At 37.2% G+C, this 23,183-nt stretch overlaps 1 protein-coding gene across 5 annotated transcripts in view; it reads left to right on the plus strand.

Moving 5' to 3' along the window:
• Nucleotides 1-23,183, plus strand: part of NALCN (sodium leak channel, non-selective) — a 309,491-nt gene that overhangs the window by 120,981 nt on the left and 165,327 nt on the right. For all 5 annotated transcript variants that reach the window (XM_036300871.1, XM_036300867.1, XM_036300869.1 and 2 more), the window contains 2 exons: nt 2,666-2,752; nt 8,609-8,740. In XM_036300871.1, coding sequence (XP_036156764.1) covers nt 2,666-2,752; nt 8,609-8,740 — 219 coding nt within the window. The remainder of the gene's footprint in view (nt 1-2,665; nt 2,753-8,608; nt 8,741-23,183) is intronic.

Here is a 23,183-nt window from a genome sequence, read left to right on the forward strand (position 1 = left end):
TGCCCCCTAGTGGTCAGTGTGTGTCATAGTGACCAGTTATTCTCAGTAGTTCTGCTGTTAGGGTCAATTTGCATATTACCCTTTTATTATATAGGATGGATGGATAGATAGATAGATATAGATAGATGATAGATAGATAGATAGATAGATAGATAGATAGATAGATAGATAGATATTTCTCTCTCATGTCAAGTTGGAGGAGGTCATTTGGAGTTGGTGTGGTAGTCTTCATTGCCGCGTATCCTAACTCCTTGCACTTTTTGCTCCACCTTGCATAGTCTCCATTCCCAAAGTTGCCTCATAGACTGAGTTGACTGCTATATCTTTAACCCTCACATCCATATTCCAAAAAGCTGGAAGAAAAAAAAATAGAAAGAACATTTCTGCTTAATTCTCATAGGCTAGCATATAATTACATGGTTAAGATAAGTTTCAAAAAAGGAAACCTTATTTTGTGTGTGTGGTTTAGTGATCTCATAAAAATTTTCTTACTTTGGAAGACAGAGAGAAGAGACATGGAGGGACAGCTGGCAGCCCCTGCCACTCTCCCCTAAGGACTTGAGTCCCTAAGGATCCCTGTTTTGAGATATCCCATCACCTATGTCACAAAGCTGCTGGCATATTAACCAAGCTAAATGTTGTTTCATAATCCGGGGGACTCGAGAGAAATGGAACATGTTTGCATTTCCTTCACTTTATTTCATACAAAGAAGTGACCCTGAGAGAACAATTTTACAAAAATTAAATAGATTCATTTGATTTTGGTCCACTGGAAAAGAAATAATTTAACAGAGAAAATTGGTCTGCTACTGATCAAAGCAAATGCATACACCAGGAATTCTTTGTGCCATGACAAGAGAGTAAAGGCTGCATGTACAGAGGGGCTTTAGCTAGTCACTGACAGGACTGCTTTTGTCCTTTCCTTTTGTCTTTTGTCTTTTTCTCCTTAAAAGGAGACTCCCAGAATTTTGACAGGAACTTTAAAAGGCACTTTAACAGGTTTGCATTTCAACCAGTGTATGTATTCTGGAATGAGCCTGTTCATAAGGGATGTGCTTAATTCTACCACTAAGAATGCCTTTTAAAATTAATTCTAAAGTGAGGAAATTCATTCAACCTGCCTCTCAGTCACAGCATAGAAACAAATCACAGGGAAATTAAAGACAGAGGTTTCATGGAGGCCATAATATAGAAAGTAACAGGAAAACAAACAGTAATGGGATCTTTGTTATCCTCTCATATTTCCATCAACAATTCCCCTTTTGGACACAGAGTCAGATTAACATGAGGACGTAGTATGGCTAAGATGTTTACTTATGTGCATGAAACAGCAATTTCGGGCAGGAATAAAACAGTGAGTGCTTGTACTGTCTTTTCTTAGAAAAATAAAATCCTGAATTTCACATTATCCCCCTACCACCCCAACACACACACACAGACACACACACACACACACACACACACACATCCCCAAGAAATTGAAAGTGGGAAATGTCTTCCAGCTGAATGTAATATTGACAGACGACTAATTTTTGAGATAGTAGAATATGCAGTAAGATAATATCCTAGGCATCCACCAACCTAAATATCCAATTCAATGGATGTCAGATTTTAGTATCTGATATTAAGTAACCTGTCCTGAATTTCATCACTTATGTATTTTAAGCCAAAAGAAACTACTTTTTCCCTTTATTAATATGTACATAAAATTTCTACTGAGCAGATTAATTTGGCCTAGTTAAAATAATTCACAAAGTATATTAAGTGACACGTCAGTCTCCTGTCATTAAAATAACACCAGCCTCAACCCCTATGCCACATGTTCAATTCTTATATTACTTATCCTGAGAACATTTTTCTGTTAGCTCAGTGAGAGGTGTCCACTAAATAGAGATAAAAATTCACCATTTCTAGTAAAAACACAACAGATACAATGCTTTGGAATTCTAACTTTCATTTTCTCCCAGATTTAATATATAATAATAATAATATATATAATTGGGACAAAATGCCTACTTTGAAGTCTTGTGGAAAAGAATATTTGGGCAATTATATATAAAATATATGTAAAACAGAAAGGACCTGATACATAATTAGTGCTCAATAAATGCAAGCTATTGCCATTCTTTTTTTTTTTTTTTTAGTTGCAGTAGATTTTACTTTTATTTTTTAAATTTATCTTTATTATTGAAAGTATTACAGATACCCCCCCCCCATTATTCCCTTCCTCCCCACTCTCACCCCCTCCCCAGCCTTCACAACACTATTGTCTGTGTCCTTGGTTATGCATCTATGCATATAAGCTCTTTGGTTCATTTCTTCCTGCCCCACCCTCCCGCCTTCCCTCTGAGATTACTCAAGTCTAGTCCATGCTTCCATGTCTCTGGATCTGTTTTATTCTTTGGTTTATTTTGTTCATCAGATTCCACATATAAGTGAAATCATGTGATACTTGTCTTTCTCTGGCTTATTTCACTTGTGTTACTATTATTCACTTAAGTTTTCAGTGTTAAGATGAACATAATTGAAAAGACTCAGGTTTTAAACATAAATCTATAAGAAAACAAATCTTTGCTAAAAAATATAAAATGTTGGAGATATAAAGTTACAGTTCTCAGTGTTCCTTACTAAGTGTCTCTGACTCATCTCCCTCTTTGCCTTGAAGATGTTTCACGAAGACGCTGCTGGCGGGTGGCAGCTGGTAGCTGTGGATGTCAACAAGCCTCAGGGACGAGCCCCAGCCTGCCTCCAGGTGCAGTACAATGCCATTTTTAAAACTCACTTTGACTTTTATTTTATACAAGGAAATCCATAGCCCTCTAAGCTCTAGATCTGTCCAAATTTGTGGTCCTGGAGTTAGGCAGTGTTTTACTTCATCCTGTATTCCCAGGACCTACCAGTTTTTAGATACACAGTAGGGATTTGGTAGCTATTGAATAAATGCACACAGCTAGTAATAGTATGCCAGAAGTATTGAATCAGTGAAAAATGTTGTCATATTAAATCATAAACAATACTTGTATTATTTCTCTATTTTTGCAGTAATAAATTACCACAAACTTACTGACTCAAAGCAATACAAATTTATTATTTATAACTTAACAGGTCCCAAGTGGGTTTCACTGGTATCAACAGGCTGCACTACTTCTAGAGGGAAAACTGTTTCCTTGCCTTTTCCAGTTTCTAGAGGTTTCGTTTCAAGGCTTCATGAAAGAGTCTGTGATGGTGTCTTCATAATACCCCCCAAATGGTTAAAAAGCCATCACATAATTTTGTCTTTATGAAGCCAAACTGGTTTAGTTAATTTTTTTTCTCTTGAATTGGAGACAGGGGGGAAGGTAGGCATCCATTTTTGTGATGGTGTACCCTAACATGTTACCCTAGGATTCTAACCAGTATCTGTTATATTCCATTCAGCGATTATAGACATTCAGAGTCATGAGGTTGCCAATTTGTAAAAAAATATTGTGTAGGTCATCCAGTTTAACCTACAACCCAAGGAATAGCTACCACAGCGCAGACTCTCAGAGTTCAATATGCACGTTAATCATTGGGGCCTTTTTAAAGATGCAGACTTTGATTCAGTAGGTATGGGAGAGGCCTGAGATCCCTGCATTTTCAGTATGCTCTCAGGAAACTGATGGCTCAGGATTCACAGTTTGAGGAGCAAGGCTCCCGAGTATTTTTGACAGATATCGCTGCCTTGGGGATGATTCTATTATTGTCTCTTCTTCGTATTTGGTCATTCCAGCTGTCACATACAGAAATCAGTCATTCTCAGATCAAAGCCAAAGTAAACATATATACAAAACTTCTCGGATTTAAAAAAAATATATAAACCAAAATGACATAGCGATGGAAAAGAAATTTAAAAATTTAAGTGCAAATGCAGGACCTGAAGAGTCTTATACTAAATATATATCCTCCTGAGGAGGTTTTGTCAAAGTCTGGAAAGCAGATCCACTTGGGAGTGGAAGCTAGAGACTTATTTGGAGGCTGCAGCAGTGCCCTGTTCTCAAATTCTTCCAGTTGTATTCTCCCCCCCGGAGCCTAGATGGTTGGCTGCACATCCACCTCAGGGCTGAGGACAGGGTCCTCCTTCCTCAGAGCCTTACTCCCAAAGCACCTACTCACTGTTCGGTGTCCTGGCCAACGTTTCCTGTCTTCACTGGTTTTCACGAGCATCTTTATATTTCATTGTTTTCTGTTAATAACTGCAGCCCATGTGCCCTAGTGACATTGCCCTTTGGTAAAAATGCCTGCTTTCCCGTACTTTGCACATTAGCATACTCTACTTTTGAAGCTTTTCTATATATATACTAATATATACTAATATATATGCTAATATATATTAGTATGTGTATATATACATATATGTATTTAAGTGTTTATATCTCTATATAAATTTTCTACCCATATTAAATAATAGTTTGGAAAATCTCAAGTTATATAATACTATTTTGTGGCACTGACTCAATGTAAACATTTTTCTTTAATTTTTATAAGAAAATAAAAAATTGAAGGGTATACATTTGGACTGTCCTACAGATACAAACATGAGTCTAAAATTTGCCAGCCCTTCTACATTAAGAAGCCAATAGCCAGTTTCACACATTGGATGAATTGAGTTGAGTTGAAGTGGCCTGTTTCATTAGCAACTTCAAAGCTGGAGTTACTGGTTTGAATATTTAAATTTAGCTCCTGCACATACTTATCACTTTAATTCTTATTTAACATTTGAAAGTTATTACTTTGGAGAAAGCAAAGCAATGGTGATTCCAGTATATCAAAATCCATTGCAAGGGATTATTTTAATGACTCTGTACCAAAAGGGACATGTAGACATTCAGACAAAATAGAAGTAATTATAATGACAGCACCAAAGTGAAGCTGTGACAGTTACAAAACCAATTTTAAAGATTTTTGACAGCCATGCCTAAAAGCTTTGTTTGGATCTTTCAGTAATAACAGTTTACTTAAGACATAAACCCAGAGCTAAGGAAAATAGAAAGAGAAAGTTGTGGCTTTTCTGTCATGCAAATGAAGTGGAAATCAGTTGAAATGAAAGGAGTATAGAAAGGGAATCATAGTTATGGAATTTGACTCTCACGATGCAAGAAAAACTAAATAACAATGAAAATTCTAATGAGAATAGAAATTTGCCAACTGACTTGCTTATCTATGTTATGAAGGTCAGTAGTTTCTGCAAGTAAATTGACATACATTTAAATATGTTGATTGGCAGTTCTGGAATTTGATTTTATAATACCTCTAAAATCAAATCAAAGGCAAATAGATGTAGGAATGCCTCAATAGCCATGGTGACACAAAACCTTATTAAATGTCTGCTTTTCCAATGGCTCTGTCATCTCTCAAGGTATTAGACATTATGACTTTTATTTGTCTCACTTGGTTGTGGACTCCGTCAAATATACAACATAATTAATTCTTTGACCTTGGCCTATTAATTTCTCATTCCTGAATAGAAAAATACCTGATTCACAGAATGGTACTTATTTTTGCTGCATATCTTTATAAAACACTTACAATATGCAAGCACTATTCTAAGGGCTTTATCAATATTTACTTATTTAAAATTGATGACAACCTTTGGAGTAGCCACTATTATCTTCACTTTACTGAAGAGAAAACTCAGTAAAGTGAAGCACAGAGAGGCACACAGAGGTTTAAATGACTAGCCCAGAGCCCCGTAGCATGTGTGTGGTGGAACTCCACACAATTGGTCTTATAGCCCAAGCTGCTAATGACCACTGCAGGGCATCGAAGGCCAGTGACAACATGAATGTGGATGCAGAGAGACAGCACTCAGTGGTGGTCCTCTTCCTCCCATCCCCAGGTTTTGCTTTCGTTAGCTTCTTATAGGTGCAAAGACTGAAGAATTCTCAGGTCACATCACAGGGTAAGGATATGTGCCCCTAAGTCCTGAGAAGAAAGGAGGGGTCATCGTGAAAGAGTAGCATGGTGGCGCTGGTCCCCGGAGAAGGGGGCACAGAAGGATGTGATGCAGTGGCTTGTTGTGCTCTCAGCTCCTTTCCACAGATTGGCTTCTCTCCTGCTGCCCAGGGCCTTCTGCCACTATTCTCTCCTTTTGTGGACTCCACCCCACAGCGAGCAGTTTGTCCCAGAATGGACTTTTAAAAAGACACACTTGTATTTATATTTTTTAATTAATTTTGACTTTTCTCCACATTGTGTCTCTTATATATACTCATGAATTATACTAAAGATGCCATTAAAATAATAATCATCTTTGAGATATTTTTAGATCACAAAGTATAATTTAACCAAAAAAAAGTGTGCCTTTATCTACCTACCTACTTTTTAAGTATTTTTTTCAATTATAGTTTACATTCAATATTATTCTGTATCAGTTTCAGATGTGCAGCAAAGTGCTTAGACATCATGTACTTTATAAAGTGGTCTCCCAATATAATTATTACATAGTTATTATAATACTAGAGGCCCAGTGCACAAAATTCATGCATGGGGGTGCGTGTCCCTCAGCCCAGCCTGCACCTTCTCTAATCTGGGACCCCTCGAGGGATGTCCGACTGCCCCAGGGATCGGGCCTAAACGGGCAGTCAGACATCCCTCTCATAATCCAGGACTGCTGGCTCCCAACCACTCGCCTGCCTGCCAGTCTGATTGCCCCTAACCACTCCCCTGCCAGCCTGATCAACACCTAACTGCTCCCCTGCCGCCCTGATTGCCCCTAACTGTCCTCCCCTGTTGGCCTGGTCACCCCCAACTGCCCTCCTCTGCAGGCCTGGTCACCCCTAACTGCCCTCCCCTGCAGGCCTGGTCCCCACAACTGCCCTCCCCTGCTGGCCTGGTTGCCCCAACTGCCCTCCCCTGCAGGCCTGATTGCCCCCAACTGCCCTCCCCTGCTGGCCATCTTGTGTCCACATGGGGGCAGCCATCTTGTGTGTTGGAGTGATGGTCAATTTGCATATTACTTTTTTATTAGATAGAATTACTGTCTATGAATTCTGGCCCCATACATAGTTATTACAATATTATTGAATGTATTTCCAATGCTATAAACAGACTTGGGTATGAGAGCCTGTCTCTGCTGTGTACTTGCTGTGTGACCTCTGACAAATGACTTAATCCCTTTGAACTCACTGGAAAAAATGAGCACTATATCCCATCATGTAACGGCTATGGTGGAGATAAAAGACATAAAGTAAATAACATAATTATAGTATAGCCTGGAACATAGTAAACATTCAATACATATTAGCCTTTATGATAATAGTCATTATTTTTGAATGCTGAATTATCTCACTTCAGTAGAGGCAGTGAACTTAGACCAGTTGTAGGTGAAAATTATGATTCCACCTTCAATACTTGTGTGACAATGAGAAAGTTATTTAACTTCTCTGAGACTCAGTTTCCTTCTCTAAAATTAGAGTAACTTCTTGGTGCTGTTATGTCATTAAATGAGTTAATTTATGTAAATCACCTACAACAGCTACAGGCACATAGTGAGTATAAATGTAAACATCGGTTATTATTGTAGTATAATTTTTTTAAAAAATATTTATATAAAGTATATAAAGTTTCAGTTATTTGAGATAAATAAGTTCTATACAGCATAGTACCTATGGCTACCAATATTTTATTGTATACTTAGAATTTGCTAAGAGGATATATATTATGTTAAGATATTGGTATTATTCTTACCAATAATAATAATAATAAAAATAAAGGAGGTGGGAAGAAACTTTGGAAGGTGACAGATATGTTTATGGCCTTGATGGAGGAGGTTTCATGGGTGTATACTTATTCCCAAACTCATTGAATGTATATATTCAATAGGTACTGCTTTTTTATTTTATGTCAGTCATACCTCTATAAAAATAAATTATTAAAAATAATAATTTAAATAAATAAATAATTTACAGAAGTAATAAAAAATAGACCTTAGGTTTCTCCCACTTTTCCAGTTTTATGATTATATCTAAAATGTGTTTTTTAAAATATATTTTTATTGATTTCAGAGAGGAAGGGAGAGGAAGAAAGAGATAGAAACATCAATGATGAGAGAGAATCATTGATCAGTTGCCCCCTGCATGCCCCCTACTGAGCCTGCAACCCAGGCATGTGCCTTTGACAGGAATCAAACCTGGGACCCTGTAGTCTGCTTTATCCACTGAGCCAAACCAGCTAGGGCTATCTAAAATGTTTTTATCTTCAGTAGCATTTTCTCTTAACAGAATAAAGCAACAGTTGCTTTGTGACATCAGCTTTTTAAAAATAATTTCTTCATATAGTCAGTATTAAGGATAAAAACTACCTAACTCACCAATGAAAATTCAGATATGGGCTATATACAAGTGAAATGAATATATTTCAACTAAAAGTCTCCAAAACTACCTCCTTAGTCATTTTTACTGCCTGAAGACAAAGATTCCTTTGCTAACACTATTCAGCGGTGATTAACATTCATCAAGTTATCATAGAAGCACTGCTCTGCACAGCAGTGTGTCATAAAGATGTTGCATGTCCAGGTCTAGGCACACAATTATGTTTAATCGTAAGGGTTTATTTCTTTGTTAACAGTTCATCTGTTTTGCCTCCTCAGCAAATGATGCGGTCATCAGTTTTCCACATGTTCATCCTGAGCATGGTGACGGTGGATGTGATAGTGGCCGCTAGCAACTATCACAAAGGAGAGAGCTTCCGAAGGCAATATGATGAGTTCTATCTTGCAGAGGTAAGCTGCTCACTGGAGTAAAGGTGCCTTTTATAAATGTGAAAATTAATTTCAATTTGTTAATTACTTGAGTTAAATCAAAGCTGTTTCTCAAGTGTTTCCCTTGGTCACTATGTTGCCTGATGTATTTCCTGTCACCATGAGCCCAAGTCTCTTCCCCACAGTGTGTTGCATCTTCAAGGTAACCCTTTGCCCTGGGTGTTTCTCTTGCCATCTTACTGTTTTCCTATCCACCTCTCATATTCTCTCCCTTTTCCATGTTGCTGTAGTCTGTTTCCTACTAAGTGTAAACAAGCACAGGTTCAGAAGGTTGTAAACAAGCAAGCCAGCTCAACAGTACCAAGGACAGGGCTGGAGGGAAATTGAAATAGATAGTACAAAAATTTCTCTACTAGAGACTGAGCTGTTATAACCTGCACTAAAGATGTCAAGCCAGAAGCAGATAGGTTAGTGATTTAATAAGCATCTTCTACATACCAGCTAGAATTTTATAGTACTTCTTACTGTTTCAGTAACTTTAATATTTAATTCTTACATATTTTTACTGACTTCCAGAGACCACTATGTTTTGTCATTGTGAAAAATTATTTCTAAAATATATCTTGAATTCAGTGATTACATATTTATGGAAAAATTGGTTGATGTAGTATATAACTCTTTACAAACCCATTCATCATATAAGTGAGGTATACACATACTAAATAAATATATGAAAAATTAAACTTAAAAAGCAGAAAAATTGCCATTTATTTTTATTTCAAAAGCATTTTTCACATAAAAAATCAATTTGCCATAAAGTTGAGTCCTCCTATATATCGAGAATTCCCATAGTGCATTTAAAAATTGATTTGGTTCATAAAAATTCAATCCACTCATGCATGAACTTTTCAGAAAAATAATTGATGTTATACACTTAGCTATAATAATAAAAGCATAATATGCTAATTAGACCAGACAGCTGAATGATCTTCCGGACGTCATTCCGGAATTCCGGATATCATTCTTGATGAGGCCACCATGGCGGGGCCAAGGCAGAGGTGGTTGGGGCGATTGGGCAGGCAGGCAACTGGTTAGTGGTGATCAGGCAGACAAGCAGTTAGGGGCGATCAGATGGGCAGGCGAGCGGGAGTGGTTAAGGGCTATCAGGCAGGCATGTGAGTGGTTAGGGGTGATGAGGCAGTCATGCAGAGTGGTTAGGGGTGATCAGGCAGGCAGGCAGGTGAGCTATTAGGAGCCAGCAGTCCCGGATTGCAAGAGAGTGCAGGCTGGGCTGAGGGACATCCCCCCATGCATGAATTTCGTGCACTGGGCCTCTAGTTGAATATAAACATCTATGTGGGTATCAAGATGTTTTAAGAAGTCACTTATGAATTCCTCTCTTCATGGAGGCTTGTTTCCTATAACAAAGTTATTATTAGTACCAAACTTTCGCTGGAGTGGAGTCTGTGATGTGATGCTGCCTAGTTGTTGCATGGTATATGGATCTTACAGTTTAGTAAAAAATATAGACAGTAAATAAGTTTTATATGCTGTGGAGGACTAATGAGAGGGCTCATGAAGAAATTATATGATTGAATAAAGAAGTCATATATACTAGAGGCCCAGTGCACAAAATTCATGCACAGGGGTGTCCTTCATCCCGGCCTGCAGCGACGCCAGTGTCCCTCACCCTGGCCTCCAGCCCAAGGCCCCTCCCCTCCCTCTGCATGGCTGGGGCATAGATGCTGGGTTCATGTTGCCGGGGCGACGCTGTCAAGGTCCCGCCCTGGCCACTATGGGTGCCACCATCTTTGTTGCAGAGTGACAGTTAATTTACATATTACTCTTTTATTAGATAGGATATAATGGAATATTACGCAGCCATAGGAAAAAAAATTAAATACTGCCATTTGCAGTAACATGGATGGATCTTGAGAATATCATGCTAAGTGAAATAAGTCAGATAGAAAAGTCAAAACTCATATGATTTCACTCATATGTGGGATATAAAACTAAAAGCAACAATCAAAAAACAAGACCAAAAAACTCATGGACACAGACAACAATATGGTAGTTACCAGAGGGAAAAGGGGTTGGGGGGAAGTAGAAAAGGATAAGGGAGATAAAATATATGGTGACAGAAGGGACTTGACTTTGGGTGGTGACCACACAATACAATATACAGATGATGTATTATAGAATTGTACACTTGAAACCTATATAATCTTATTAACCAATGCCTTTTTAAAATAGGCAATTATAATCAGCACCTATAATTTTGTTACAAAACCATCACACAAAGAATGCTTTGTCATTAAAAGCAGAGGGGAATATGGACCAATAGTAATATTTGCAAGTGAATTTGTAATGCAGAGATTGAATGTTAAAGAAATTCCCATCAAATGATTTCTATTTGTCCTGTGAATAGGAAGCAAGGTCTCTATCCAGCCTGATGATGAGGCAATGAATTGGAAAGGTTGTGGAGAAAGGAGAGAGGAAGTGGGTACTGTGGAGAAGGCAAAAAAGCTATTTAAAGATACATGAAATGCAATGTTGAAGATACAGCTAAATTTTGAGACTACAAATTTATAGAGATACTAATTTAGACAGGTCTGTGACTTTCTTAGGCCTTACATAAAGGGGAGAAATGCAACATTTAGATTGATCCAGCTTTAGAGTATTTTCAGGCTTATAGAGCTGAGAAACAAGGGACCAGGAACTTTGGGTGGCTGGCAAAGGAGTTGACGTGATGACCCTATGGTCTAGGTTGGATATGAAAATAGGAAGAAAAATGAAAGAACAAAATGAAGTATAGAGTCTTTAAATGGTCAAAGAAAGAACTGGTATAGTTGAAGTGATAGAATAAGATTTTGAAGAGCTAGAAGGTAAGATTTTGGTCAGAGAATGGGACCCAGGGTTTAGAATTTTAGAATAATTGTGGGTAAATACAAAAATCTAGGGTTTTATATGGATATGAGTGGCTTAAACATAATGATGGAGTTGAGACAGAAATAGCAAGGAACTATTAAGCTAAGGTGTTGGCTGAATCTTTACAATGACATTGAAGTCAACCCATGTGAGGCCAGTTCTTATGGAAAGGAATGTAGGCAGGGGCATGTGGCAGTGACAGATAATAGAGGGCAGCCCCTGGAACTGTGTTGTAAGAAGATGTTTTAACCTAATGGAATACATGTCAAAGGAGCATGGAGGAGTACTGGATGGGGCGCTCTTCCTCATCGACATGTTATCCTACATGGGCCATCCTCTTCTCAAAAAGACTGTGGGGGAAGTTATGCATTTGGGAAAGAACCAGCTGAGGCTAGGACAGAGGAAGCTGATTATGTGAGTGGAGATTGAGAGCGTAGAAGGAATTGGTGAACATGGAACAAGACACCCAAAGGTTAGTTAAAGGCTCTGGTAGAATGAGGTGGAAAGTTAGGTGTGGTGGAAGAATTATACTGTAGTATTAGAACCAGAGACCAAAACTGCACTAATGATAAAATAAAAAACAGAAATGGCAACACATGATTGCAATTATGTCAATCTCTCTAGAAGGAACAATGCTGGATATTATAGATTACATTAATATTTCTTCTGTAACCCAGCCCAGGGTGGTGGCCAGTCATACTAAATCAACCCTGCAGAATAAATATATACGCCATTTACTGAGAATAGAATGCTCCAGTAAATGTTACCTAATTTTTCCACATACAAAATTGGTCTGTTTTCTAATGTGTTTTTAATGTGTTAGCGCATTTATAATCATGCTGTAAAAAATTCCACCAAAATTTCAAATAACAATATTGTAGAATCTGCTGATACTATTTAAGTGGATTAGTAGAGTCCAGTGGTAGATGATAAATCCTTGTCATTTTCTTTTTTATATATAATATTAAGATTTTTTTCTAACTTAAAAAACCCCCAGAAATATAGGTTGTAGAGCAGAATCTAGTACATATCATGTGTCTATTAATTGTTGCCCCCTTCTCAAACCACTGAAAGTGAATTTGATTTTAATAAACCAAGTAGTGAAGATTTAATTCTCTTAATTATATAGGAATCACTATATTCTTGAACTACTGAAACATTCAGAATTGGTTTCACTTTGGTTGATAGATGTTGGTTGTCTGAGTGTTCCAAAGCATATTTGGTCTTTATTTGAATTACATTATAATATTTTTTTATCAGAAACTTGTACTTGAATAAAAGTAGCTTGTTTCAAATGAGTGTGGATAGGTTGTTTTAATCAAACTTAATTTTTAATAAAATATTCTTTTTTCTTCCAAAAAGTTTATAAAGGTGGTTTGAGTTTAAGCCAAGGGTCTATAAACTTTTTCTTAAAGAGCCAGAGAGTAAACATTTTAGAAAATGTTTTTTTAAAATACATTTTACAGAGAGGAAGGGAGAGGGATAGAGGGTCAGAAACATCAATGAGAGAGAAACATTGATCAGCTGCCTCCTGCACACCCGCTACTGGGGATGTGCCCGTAACCAAGGTACCTGCCCTTGACCGGAATCGAACCTGGGACTCTTCAGTCCACAAGCCGACGTTCTAGCTCAGGGGTGGGCAAACTTTTTGACTCAGGGCCACAATGGGTTCTTAAACTGGACCGGAGGGCCAGAACAAAAGCATGGATGGAGTGTTTGTGTGAACTAATATAAATTCAAAGTAAACATCATTACATAAAAGGGTATGGTCTTTTTTTTTTTTTAGTTTTATTCATTTCAAATGGGCCGGATCCGGCCCGCGGGCCGTAGTTTGCTACGGCTGCTCTAGCTACTGAGTAAAACTTGTCAGGGCTTAGAAAATGTTTTTCAGGCCACTGTCTCACTACTAAACTCTACCACTGCTGTGCAAAAGTGAGTGTGGTCTCAGAATGTTTGTGTTCCAGTAAAACTTTATTAAAATAAGCAGTGAGCTTGATCTTGGTTTAAGCTATAGAAACTCAGAGCAGGTCAGCTAACATCTTCATGTTTTAAAATCAAACACAGTAAAGCTAATGACAATAATAGCTATCAATTTTTTTTGGATCTTCTATTATTTTGCTAAGTGCTTTAAAGGAATATATTATCTTATTTAGTCCTCAAAAATGGCTGTAATGACAGCAGTTCAAGTTTATGGACTATAATGATACAGTAATTAAGGCAATAGCATTATGTAATATTTTAGAAAGTTTCTTTTTAAAATAGATTACAAAAAGCCATGAGATTTTAAGGAAATAATTTCTTGAGCTCCCACATTGTATTCCAGAATAAATTATTTTGAAAATCCAAAATAAACCACTCAACCCATTAAGAGTCAACTTGCAGTATAAAAAACATCCTTTAGGCATAAATAAAGCTGCTTGGCTTCTGTTGAGAAATTGGGAACTTTTGTTACATTAGATTATTTAACCTAAATTTAAAATTAGTTAAGATAGAAGTAAAACTTGTCTTTGTTTTCTGGGCTATGCATAAATATAAAAAGGCAAAGATTTACTTTCTTTTGTAAGAGTTTTCATTTTGATCTAAGATAATACATTGGTATTAATATACATAAAATCACATTTTATAAGGAACATATTTTTAAAATGTGTATTCTAATTTTCTTAAGAAATAAGAAAATTTGAACACTACTTTTCTATTGTTATGTAAAATATATCTGTAAACTAAACTGTGCATTGAACAGAAATTTATCAGCACAGTGTTATTCACAGAAGATTAACAATTTTAACAAAAGAAACTCACAAATTGATAGGAGAGATAGATTAATGAAGCAAGAAGTTCTAACAGTGTGTGTTTTAGCCATATTTCTGGTAAAGAGGTTTATCTTGCTTAGGACTCCAGGATGCCTCTTTGGTCTCCCGTTTGTCTATGATTGCTATGTGTTTGAAGCAGAAATGCCATCTTGCAGAAAGTCATCTTTTCTAGAAAAGTAATTTCTGTGTTCCTCTGGAGACACTGGGTTTTAAGATATCTGTTAAAATGAAATTAAATGAAAGAGCCATTTATTTTAGTTCAAACGAAATCTGATACTCACATTTCTGCTCATTAATCACAAGAGATCAAATTAAGAAAGTAATTCATCTTGCCATAGCAGCAGTCTTTCATATTACCAGAAAGTTTTATTTTTCACTTTCTGGGAAACTTTAATTAAATAAGTTTCTTCTTCTGGCAATAACTACATTGTCTGTTTTTGGAGGATTGGGCAGGTCTTGTTGGGTGAAAAAAAATAAAATAATGACGTTTTTTACTATTCAGTTATCCATTTTAAAAGTTTGCTCTTTATATAGGATACTGAAGGTACACTACAGACTAAGTGTAGATGATTTAAAGACAACTCTAGAATGACACAGGTAATCATTTCTTTGGGTGTTATTTAATCTGGATTTCATTTAAGAGAACAGGGTTACCCAAATTGAGTGTCTTATGAATTTTGTCCTATCACCTTCTTTTGTGATAAATATGTATTCATTTTCTCATGAATATCCATATGTTTATTTGAAATTATGAAATAGAGATGGTAACACAAATCTTGAATAATATATTTTAAGTAGATTTCCACGTATGGTCAGAATCTCCCATTTTATCTTCTCGGACCTGCCTGGCACAATCAGCTCATTTATAATTTGTCACCTATAAATGTGCATACATTAGTCATTGAATTAAAAGGGCAGAACATTTTCCATTGTTCCATTTATATTAAGCATGTCATTTTCCATTTTCTTATTTTTCTTCTTATATGCTGTTTTGAGAACAAATATATTATTTTTTCTTAGAACAATAACCTTTAATTTAAAAATCTTCATTGCATTAATGATCATTTTCTTGTCAAGAGAGTTGGTTATAGTATATATTAAATAGCATATGTGTTACTATAAAATGAAAATTTGGAAAAGAAATAATAAAATATGTTGTTTAATGAACTCATAAGAATACATTCCTGAAAATTAGTTAAACTGTACTATGGTGACACTAAATCTGATATATCTGCAGAGTATATGTTATCAACAGTGGGTGAAAACACCGCTTTGGGGTAGAAATTGGTTCTTAAAGAGGCAGAAAACATCTTACTCTTTCTTTATATAAAGCAGAAATAGATATGTGAAATGCAAAAACAGATATATCACATATCTGTGGATTAAAACTGCCATATGGTGTGGTCATTAGGAACAAAATATCTGAAAGTACTCCTTAAGGGTAGATGATTTAAATAAACACTGAAAAATAGTGATTTAGAAAAATAGTAAGAAGAAAAATTATGCTTTTTCATATATTGTTTTATGCTTTTTCATGTACTGTTTTCAATTTTTTTCAAGTAATGTGACAAAAATATATATGAAAGTTTATGATACTCTTACAAATCTTGCCTTCACTTCTAAAAAAAATGAGTTACACCTTGTAAGCACTCACAGATGAGTAATGTACTGGAAGGATACATGACAGAAGAAAGGTCCCAGGGCAGCAGGGTGAAGAGGCCAAGGCAATGGTACCCTCCTAGGCTGGGAGTGACAAGTAGAATCCTCACTCCCACAAGTTGTGCTGCTGACTGCTTGGGATTGACAGAAAGTTCTGAGAATGGACACATGCTCAGGTGATGCTTATGGGACATGCTTCCATAACATGGGGGCCAGGTGTCAACCCCCACATAGTTGAAAATCTGCACATAACTTTTAACTCCCCCAAAACTTAAGTTGTCCCTCAGTATTCAAAGGGGGTTGGTTCCAAGATCCCCACAAATATCAAAATATGAAAATGGTCAAGTCCCTTATATAAAACTAGAGGCCTGGTGCACAAAAATTTGTGCACGGGGCGGGGGGGAGGGGTTCCTCAGCCTGGCCTGTGCCTTCTTGCAGTCTGGGACCCCTCGGAGGATGTCCACCTGCTGGCTTAGACCCGCACCCTGGGGGATCAGGCCCAAGCTGGCAGACAAACATCCCTCTGGCAGCCCGGCAGCCCTTGGGGGATGTTCACTTGCCAGCAGGGAGCAGGCCTAAGCTGCAGTCGGACATCCTTAGTGCTGCTGAGGAGGCGGGAGAGGCTCCCACCACCACCGCTGTACTGGCAGCTGTCAGCCTGGCTTGTGGCTGAGCAGAGCTCCCCCTGTGGGAGTGCACTGACCACCAGGGGGCAGCTCCTGCATTGAGCGTCTGCCCACTGGTAGTCAGTGTGTGTCATAGTGACCAGTCATTCCCAGTTGTTCTGCTGTTAGGGTCAGTTTGCATATTACCCTTTTATTATATAGGATAGAGGCCTGGTGCATGGGCGGGGGCCAGCTGGTTTGCCCTGAAGGGTGATCCGGATCAGGGTGGGGGTCCCGCTGGGGTGCCTGGCCATCCTGGGTGAGGGGCTGATGGGTGTTTGCAGGCTGGTCACACCCCCTTCAGGGTGGGGGTCCCCACTGGGGTGCCTGGCCAGACTGAATGAGGGGCTGATGGCTGTTTGCAGACTGGTCAAGCCCCTCCCAGTGGGGACCCTCACCCCATGGAGGTTTGGCCAGCCTGGGTGAGGGGCTGGTGGCTGTTTTCAGGATGGCCACACCCCTTTAGGGTGGGGGATCCACACTGGGATGCCTGGCCAGTCTGGGTGAGGGGCTGAGGGCCGTTTTCAGGCTGGCCAAGCCCCCTGGTGACGGAAGCTCCCAGCCTCTCCTTTTTTTTTTTTCTTTTTTATTCTGTAATTTATTTACCTTCTATAATTGAAACTTTGTAGCCTTGAGAGGAGCTCAGAGCCAGCCAGGGTGGGCGGGAGGGAAGCCTGGCTTCCTCCTTTGCCAGGGGCAACCCACTCCTGCTCGCTCCAGCTCCGTGGTCACGGCTGGCTGAAAGCAATTATTTACCTTCTATAATTGAAACTTTGTTGCTTTAAGTGGAGCTCAAAGCTGGGGCCGTGGCAGGCAGGAAGCTTCCTCCATCATTGGGGCAACCAAGCCACCTGCTTGCTCCAGCTCCATGGCTGCCGGCTGCCATCTTGGTTTGGTTAATTTGCATATAGTTGCTCTGATTGGCTGGTGGGCGTGGCTTAAGGCATAGCAAAGGTACGGTCAATTTGCATGTTTGCATGTTTGTCTTTTATTAGTGTAGATGGTATAGAACAATTCATAGAGTTGGTTCTCCATATCTGCAGACTCCCAACCATGGATCAAAAATAGTACAGGTATTCATTGTATAAGTGGACCCACACAATTCAAACCCATATTATTCCAGGGTCAACTATACTAATAAATGCCTGAAATATATCTGGAAAGATTATCCAACTAAATAGAAATGCAATTAATTACTTTACTTTGCTACAAAAAAGACAGATGGAATGAGCTGTTTAAATAATCATAATTCATAATAAAATATGCAGCAGGATCCATTTGCATTGTTATTTGCCTGATGGGAAAACTCAATTTCAAAGACACTGCTTGCTTGTAGTCCAGGAATGGAACTTCCCTGGAAGCTGAATCACTACCAGGTAAATGGTGGGAATGGATTCCAGCAGCCAGTGAGGAATCCTGACTTGGAGCAGCTTCAACCTGACACCCACCAAAGGGCCATGGGTTGTTAGGTTATTTATCAAAAAATTGCAATTCTTTCTGCTACCCCATATTTGCTTGAGAGTGTATAAAAACAAACATAGGCATGAGCAAGCAAAGAAAAAATTATTTTTATTCTAAGGGACTCAGAAACTGAGGCTGAGGCTCAGAAATCCAAGATGAACACCTAGCACAAGTTTCCCAATTAAGTAGAATTGCTGGAAGAGATAAAAGGTGGGTTTTTTAAAATATCTCAAAGACAGATAATTCAAGCATAAACAAACTTTCTGAAACTTTGGCTAAATTTTTCAAAAAAAACTGAATTTTTAAAAAGGATATGGTCATTGTTGAGAGCTAATTATTAGTATGGGAGATCAAGTGGAAAAAATGATTGGAAATCATGAGAGGCTAGTTATGTAGGTGAATAACAGAAGCTTATGAAGGAAAAGGAGAATAGATAGAAAACAAATAATAATAATAAGCAAGAGAAGAGCTTTTTCCTACCCTGAGGAAAAGCACCAATCTGTAGATTAGAAGGACTCACTAAATCTTAGGGAGATTAAATGAAAAAAAAATGCATTTCTAGGCATATCCTGGTGTCCTTCCTTGGTTGCAAGCATAAAGAAAATACCTTTTGAAGACTCTGAAATGCTTAAATAACCTGCAAAACCAAGACAGAGAAATATGTTGCTCACTTGATGACTCATCTGAAAAATTGGAAAGTAAAAAGTAAAAAGAACAGCAACTTAAGAATCTTTGTGCAGCCAAAATATTCATGTCAGAGTTAAAAATGTCTTTTAGATAGGAAAGGATTAAGAGAGTATACAAGCCTTGATGTTTCTTTGAGGAAACTACTCCAAAGTATCATAAAATAAATTCATCTCAATCCAAAGGAATAGATAAGAGAAGATGAAAGAAAAGTGGTGATAAAAATGTCAAATGAGAACCTTTAAAAAATCAAGGATTCCAGAAACTATAATTTAATTTGTGTATGATCTTGGGAAAAGCAGGAGTGTGATATCAATAGAGAGCATGAAAGAAGGTGTGTGATAGCGATGGAGAGCAGGATGATAGAAGTACTTTGAACTGTAGATTGGCAAGGTGTGAGGGATAAGTGTGTAAGCAAATTTGCCTGAGAGAGGAGTTTACAACGATACCAATTAATTGCAATAATAAAGAGTATAGGTTGATTTATGATCACTGGGATAATCTGGAGGATTAGAAAAGCAGAGTAGAACATCTGAATTAGCAAGGAGGGAGTAGAAATCAACAACAATTTGACCAAGCCAGAAAAGATAAGAAAAGGTTTAAAGATGAAGTAAAAATGACATTCACACAATAAATAGGAAACGTAAGACCAACTATAACTTTGGTACATTAAATATGGACAGGTTGAATTTTCCCATCAAAAGACCTAGAAAACTTGATTATGTTTAAACATAAAACCAAGTATTATTAGGAAACGCATACAAGGTGGTTCCAAAAGGTAAAACAACTAAAAATGGCACCTAAATATTAAAAGATTTAAAGTACTTAGCAGAATGTGCTAAAAATTAAGGAATAGTCTAAAGGGCAAATGATGTGAGTGCAAAATGCCCAGTGGTCACTTAAGCCAGTGGCTGCCCTGAGGGCATTTGCATATCTTTGTCACCTAGAACTTGTTTCAGGACTGGAGTAAACGCTATGTGCAGTGAAATGTCAGAGCAGAGAACCTCATGTAACATCAGGGCACAATGAAAGTAGGAAGTAATCTGGCAAACTTCTGTCTTGACCTTGACCTTACGTGGGTGGAAAAAGAGTAAGCTTTACTGAAAATGTGGAGGGACAATCCTGCCCTCATATGGGATTGGTGGTCCAAGTCACATTACTTTTAGAGTCTGAGAAACATCAGCTGCAAAACTGATTTAAAGGGGGTACCAAATATGTAAGATAACCCTTGAACCTTGACAGAACCAGTCCTTTCTGGAAAAATGTACTTTAAACAAAGTTCTTGAAAATCTAGAAAAAAATTATGATTTCTTGGAAAAGGGTCAAATTGATGGGCAAGATATGAAACATGATCAGAAGAACCCTGGAAAGTTTCAATCTACCATTACAAAAAGGATTTCCTGCTGCGCTTTACCAACTTTTAAAGATGAAATATTCCTTGTTTCATTTAAGCAATTCCAGATCAGACAATGGAAAACTCTGTACGTTTAATAAAACTAGCATAAGCTTAATGAAACCTGACATGATAGTGTGAGTAAAATTATAGGCCAATTTCATATATGAAAGTAACTACAAAAATTATAAAGAAAATATCCTATATAATAAAAGCCTAATATGCTAAGTGTCCAACAAGTCTCTATGATGCACACTGACCACCAGGGGGCAGACTCTCCGACCGGTAGGTTAGCTTGCTGCTGGGGCTGGGCCAATCAGGACTGGGTGAGATGGGCCAGACACGCCCTGGAACCCTCCTTCGGTCCCTCCCCAGCCCCAATCGTGCACTGGTGGAGTCCCTCAGCCTGGCCTGTGCCCTCTCGCAATCCAGGACCCCTCAGGGGATGTTGGAGTGCCAGTTTCAGCCCGATCCCCGCAGGCCAGTCCAAGGGACCCTAGTGGTGCACAAATTCATGCACTGGGCCTCTAGTTCAGTGATGGTGAACCTTTTGAGCTTGGCGTGTCAGCTTTTTGAAAAACCCTAACTTAACTCTGGTGCCGTGTCACATATAGAAATTTTTTGATATTTGCAACCATAGTAAAACAAAGATTTATATTTTTGATATTTATTTTATATATTTTAATGCCATTTAACAAAGAAAAATCAACCAAAAAAATGAGTTCGCGTGTCACCTCTGACACGTGTGTCATAGGTTTACCATCACTGCTCTAGTTATTCAATAAAAACCAGATTAGCATGATCATTTAGTGTTTATTCTAGGAATATTCAAATTGTTAACATCAAGGGCTCTTGTGATACACTTCACTACCTCAAGAAATTGAAGGCTAAAATTCTTTTAAGTAGAATTGGAAAAGAAGAGAAGCCCTTAAACAGAGTAGAAATTAATTATCAAAACCCACTGCAACTATTATGTAGGAATGCTGAAGAAACTTTCATGGAAAATGAGGAGCATGGATTCCTCTCTTTCCCCAGTTCATTATTTACTATATTACCGTACAACTGTATCATTATAGCTAATAAAGTAATCCAATTAACCCCAAAATCAATCTTGAAAAAATATTAATCTTCAATTGCAAATGAAATGTACATATTTTAATAAAACCCAGGAGTCCTTATTAAAAATATTAGTATTAATAGAAGAATCTACTGAGGTGGTTGAAGAAAGTCAATATAGATAAATCAATAGCTTTTCTCTTCACTGGAACTAACTAGGTAGAATGGTAAAAAAATAAATAAAAATTTAAAAGGTAAAAAAATGCCTTTATATTATTAACTGGAATATTAAATTCATGGAAATAAATTTCACAAGAAACAACATCTCTGTGGGGAATTTTTATTTAAAAATATAGACCAAATAAATAGAAAAACATAGTGTGATACTGGCTATGACAGTTTGATAATAATCTTTTTAAAGGCCTGTTTTGTATGTAAAGGTAAAAAAAGTAATCATAAAGATAGAAATATGTGACCGGATAAAATTTAAAGTGCTTCCAGAGCGAATGCCACCAAAATTAAAAGTCAAACTATTGACTAGGGAAAAACTATTTGTAGTTTATATAGCAGACAGAGATGACTGTTCTTAATATCAACAACCTCAAAAACTAATAAAAAAGACAAAACATCACCATAGAAAATTGGCAAGGTTATGAATAGAAAAACTGTCTTAAAAATAAAATAATTCTAAATAATCAATACACACATGAACAGATAAGCAAAAGCTTGATTAAGTTTGATTACATCTGGTGATGGTACAGATTTAAAATAGGAAGCACTTTCCTACCTTGCTGGAGGGCAAATGATTTTCTATAACATTTTGAATGAATTTATTAATACTTTTTTAAAAAATTTAAAGCTCCATAAACCTATCCTTTGCCCCAGCAATGCTAGGTTTGAGATTCTTTTTATAGATATGAAAGTTCAATACATATGAATATTGCATAAGGATGGTTAATGTAGTCTTGTTATTGAAGCAGCAAAATGCTTAACATTTTTCCCGATGATTTCTTATCAAGGAAAAACTATTCTTCAATGAGTCATCAGGGAGAATGTTGAATTAAATAAACATTGAATGCTATGGGAAATATGCAGCTGATGAAAAGAATAATTAGGACCAAATCTCTATCCCAGGGGGGTGGGGTAGTTGTCTATGATTGTTGGTGAGTGAGAAAAGCAAGTTGCAGAGTGACATATAAAATGCAAGCCCATTTATGTGATTGTACAGTATATGTTTAGATGAAACAGGAGATGTTAAGAAGGAAATATGCAAAGTGGCTCACAGGGGATTTTGTTAATACTTTATATTTAGGATTATTTAACAATTCAAATGTATTACTGTTTTATATTTTTAAAAAGGACATGCCAATTCAAATTAAGAAGCAACTTGAGTCTACAGAAGCACTAGATAGAAAAGTAATGTTAATTTCTTCCTTACATCTAAATTAACCACTTGTAAGGCATTTAGTGTTTTATTCCTAAAATGTTATTATTAAAAATATGTTTTTCTTCACATTTTTCAAATGTGAGTGGAAGAAAATCCCTTCTGATATTCTGTGTTGGCCTAGAAAAAAGGAAAGCGAGCTTTCTTTCTTCATTTCTTCCACTAAATCACCTGGTATCTCCTCAGAGGGATATGTTATGACTGATTCCAACACTCAGCCTTGTGCTCTTCAATTAGGAGTTAAGCTGTATTGCACATTTTCATTCCAGTTGCAAACTTCTTTATAAAATGAGTTTTCTTACCCATAGGACAAGTAAAGAAATAATACATGCTGTATTTACATGTGTATTTTATAATATTAGTA

Source organism: Myotis myotis, unplaced genomic scaffold (genome assembly GCF_014108235.1).
Source record: "Myotis myotis isolate mMyoMyo1 unplaced genomic scaffold, mMyoMyo1.p scaffold_m19_p_3, whole genome shotgun sequence".
Classification (NCBI taxonomy): Eukaryota; Metazoa; Chordata; class Mammalia; order Chiroptera; family Vespertilionidae; genus Myotis; species Myotis myotis.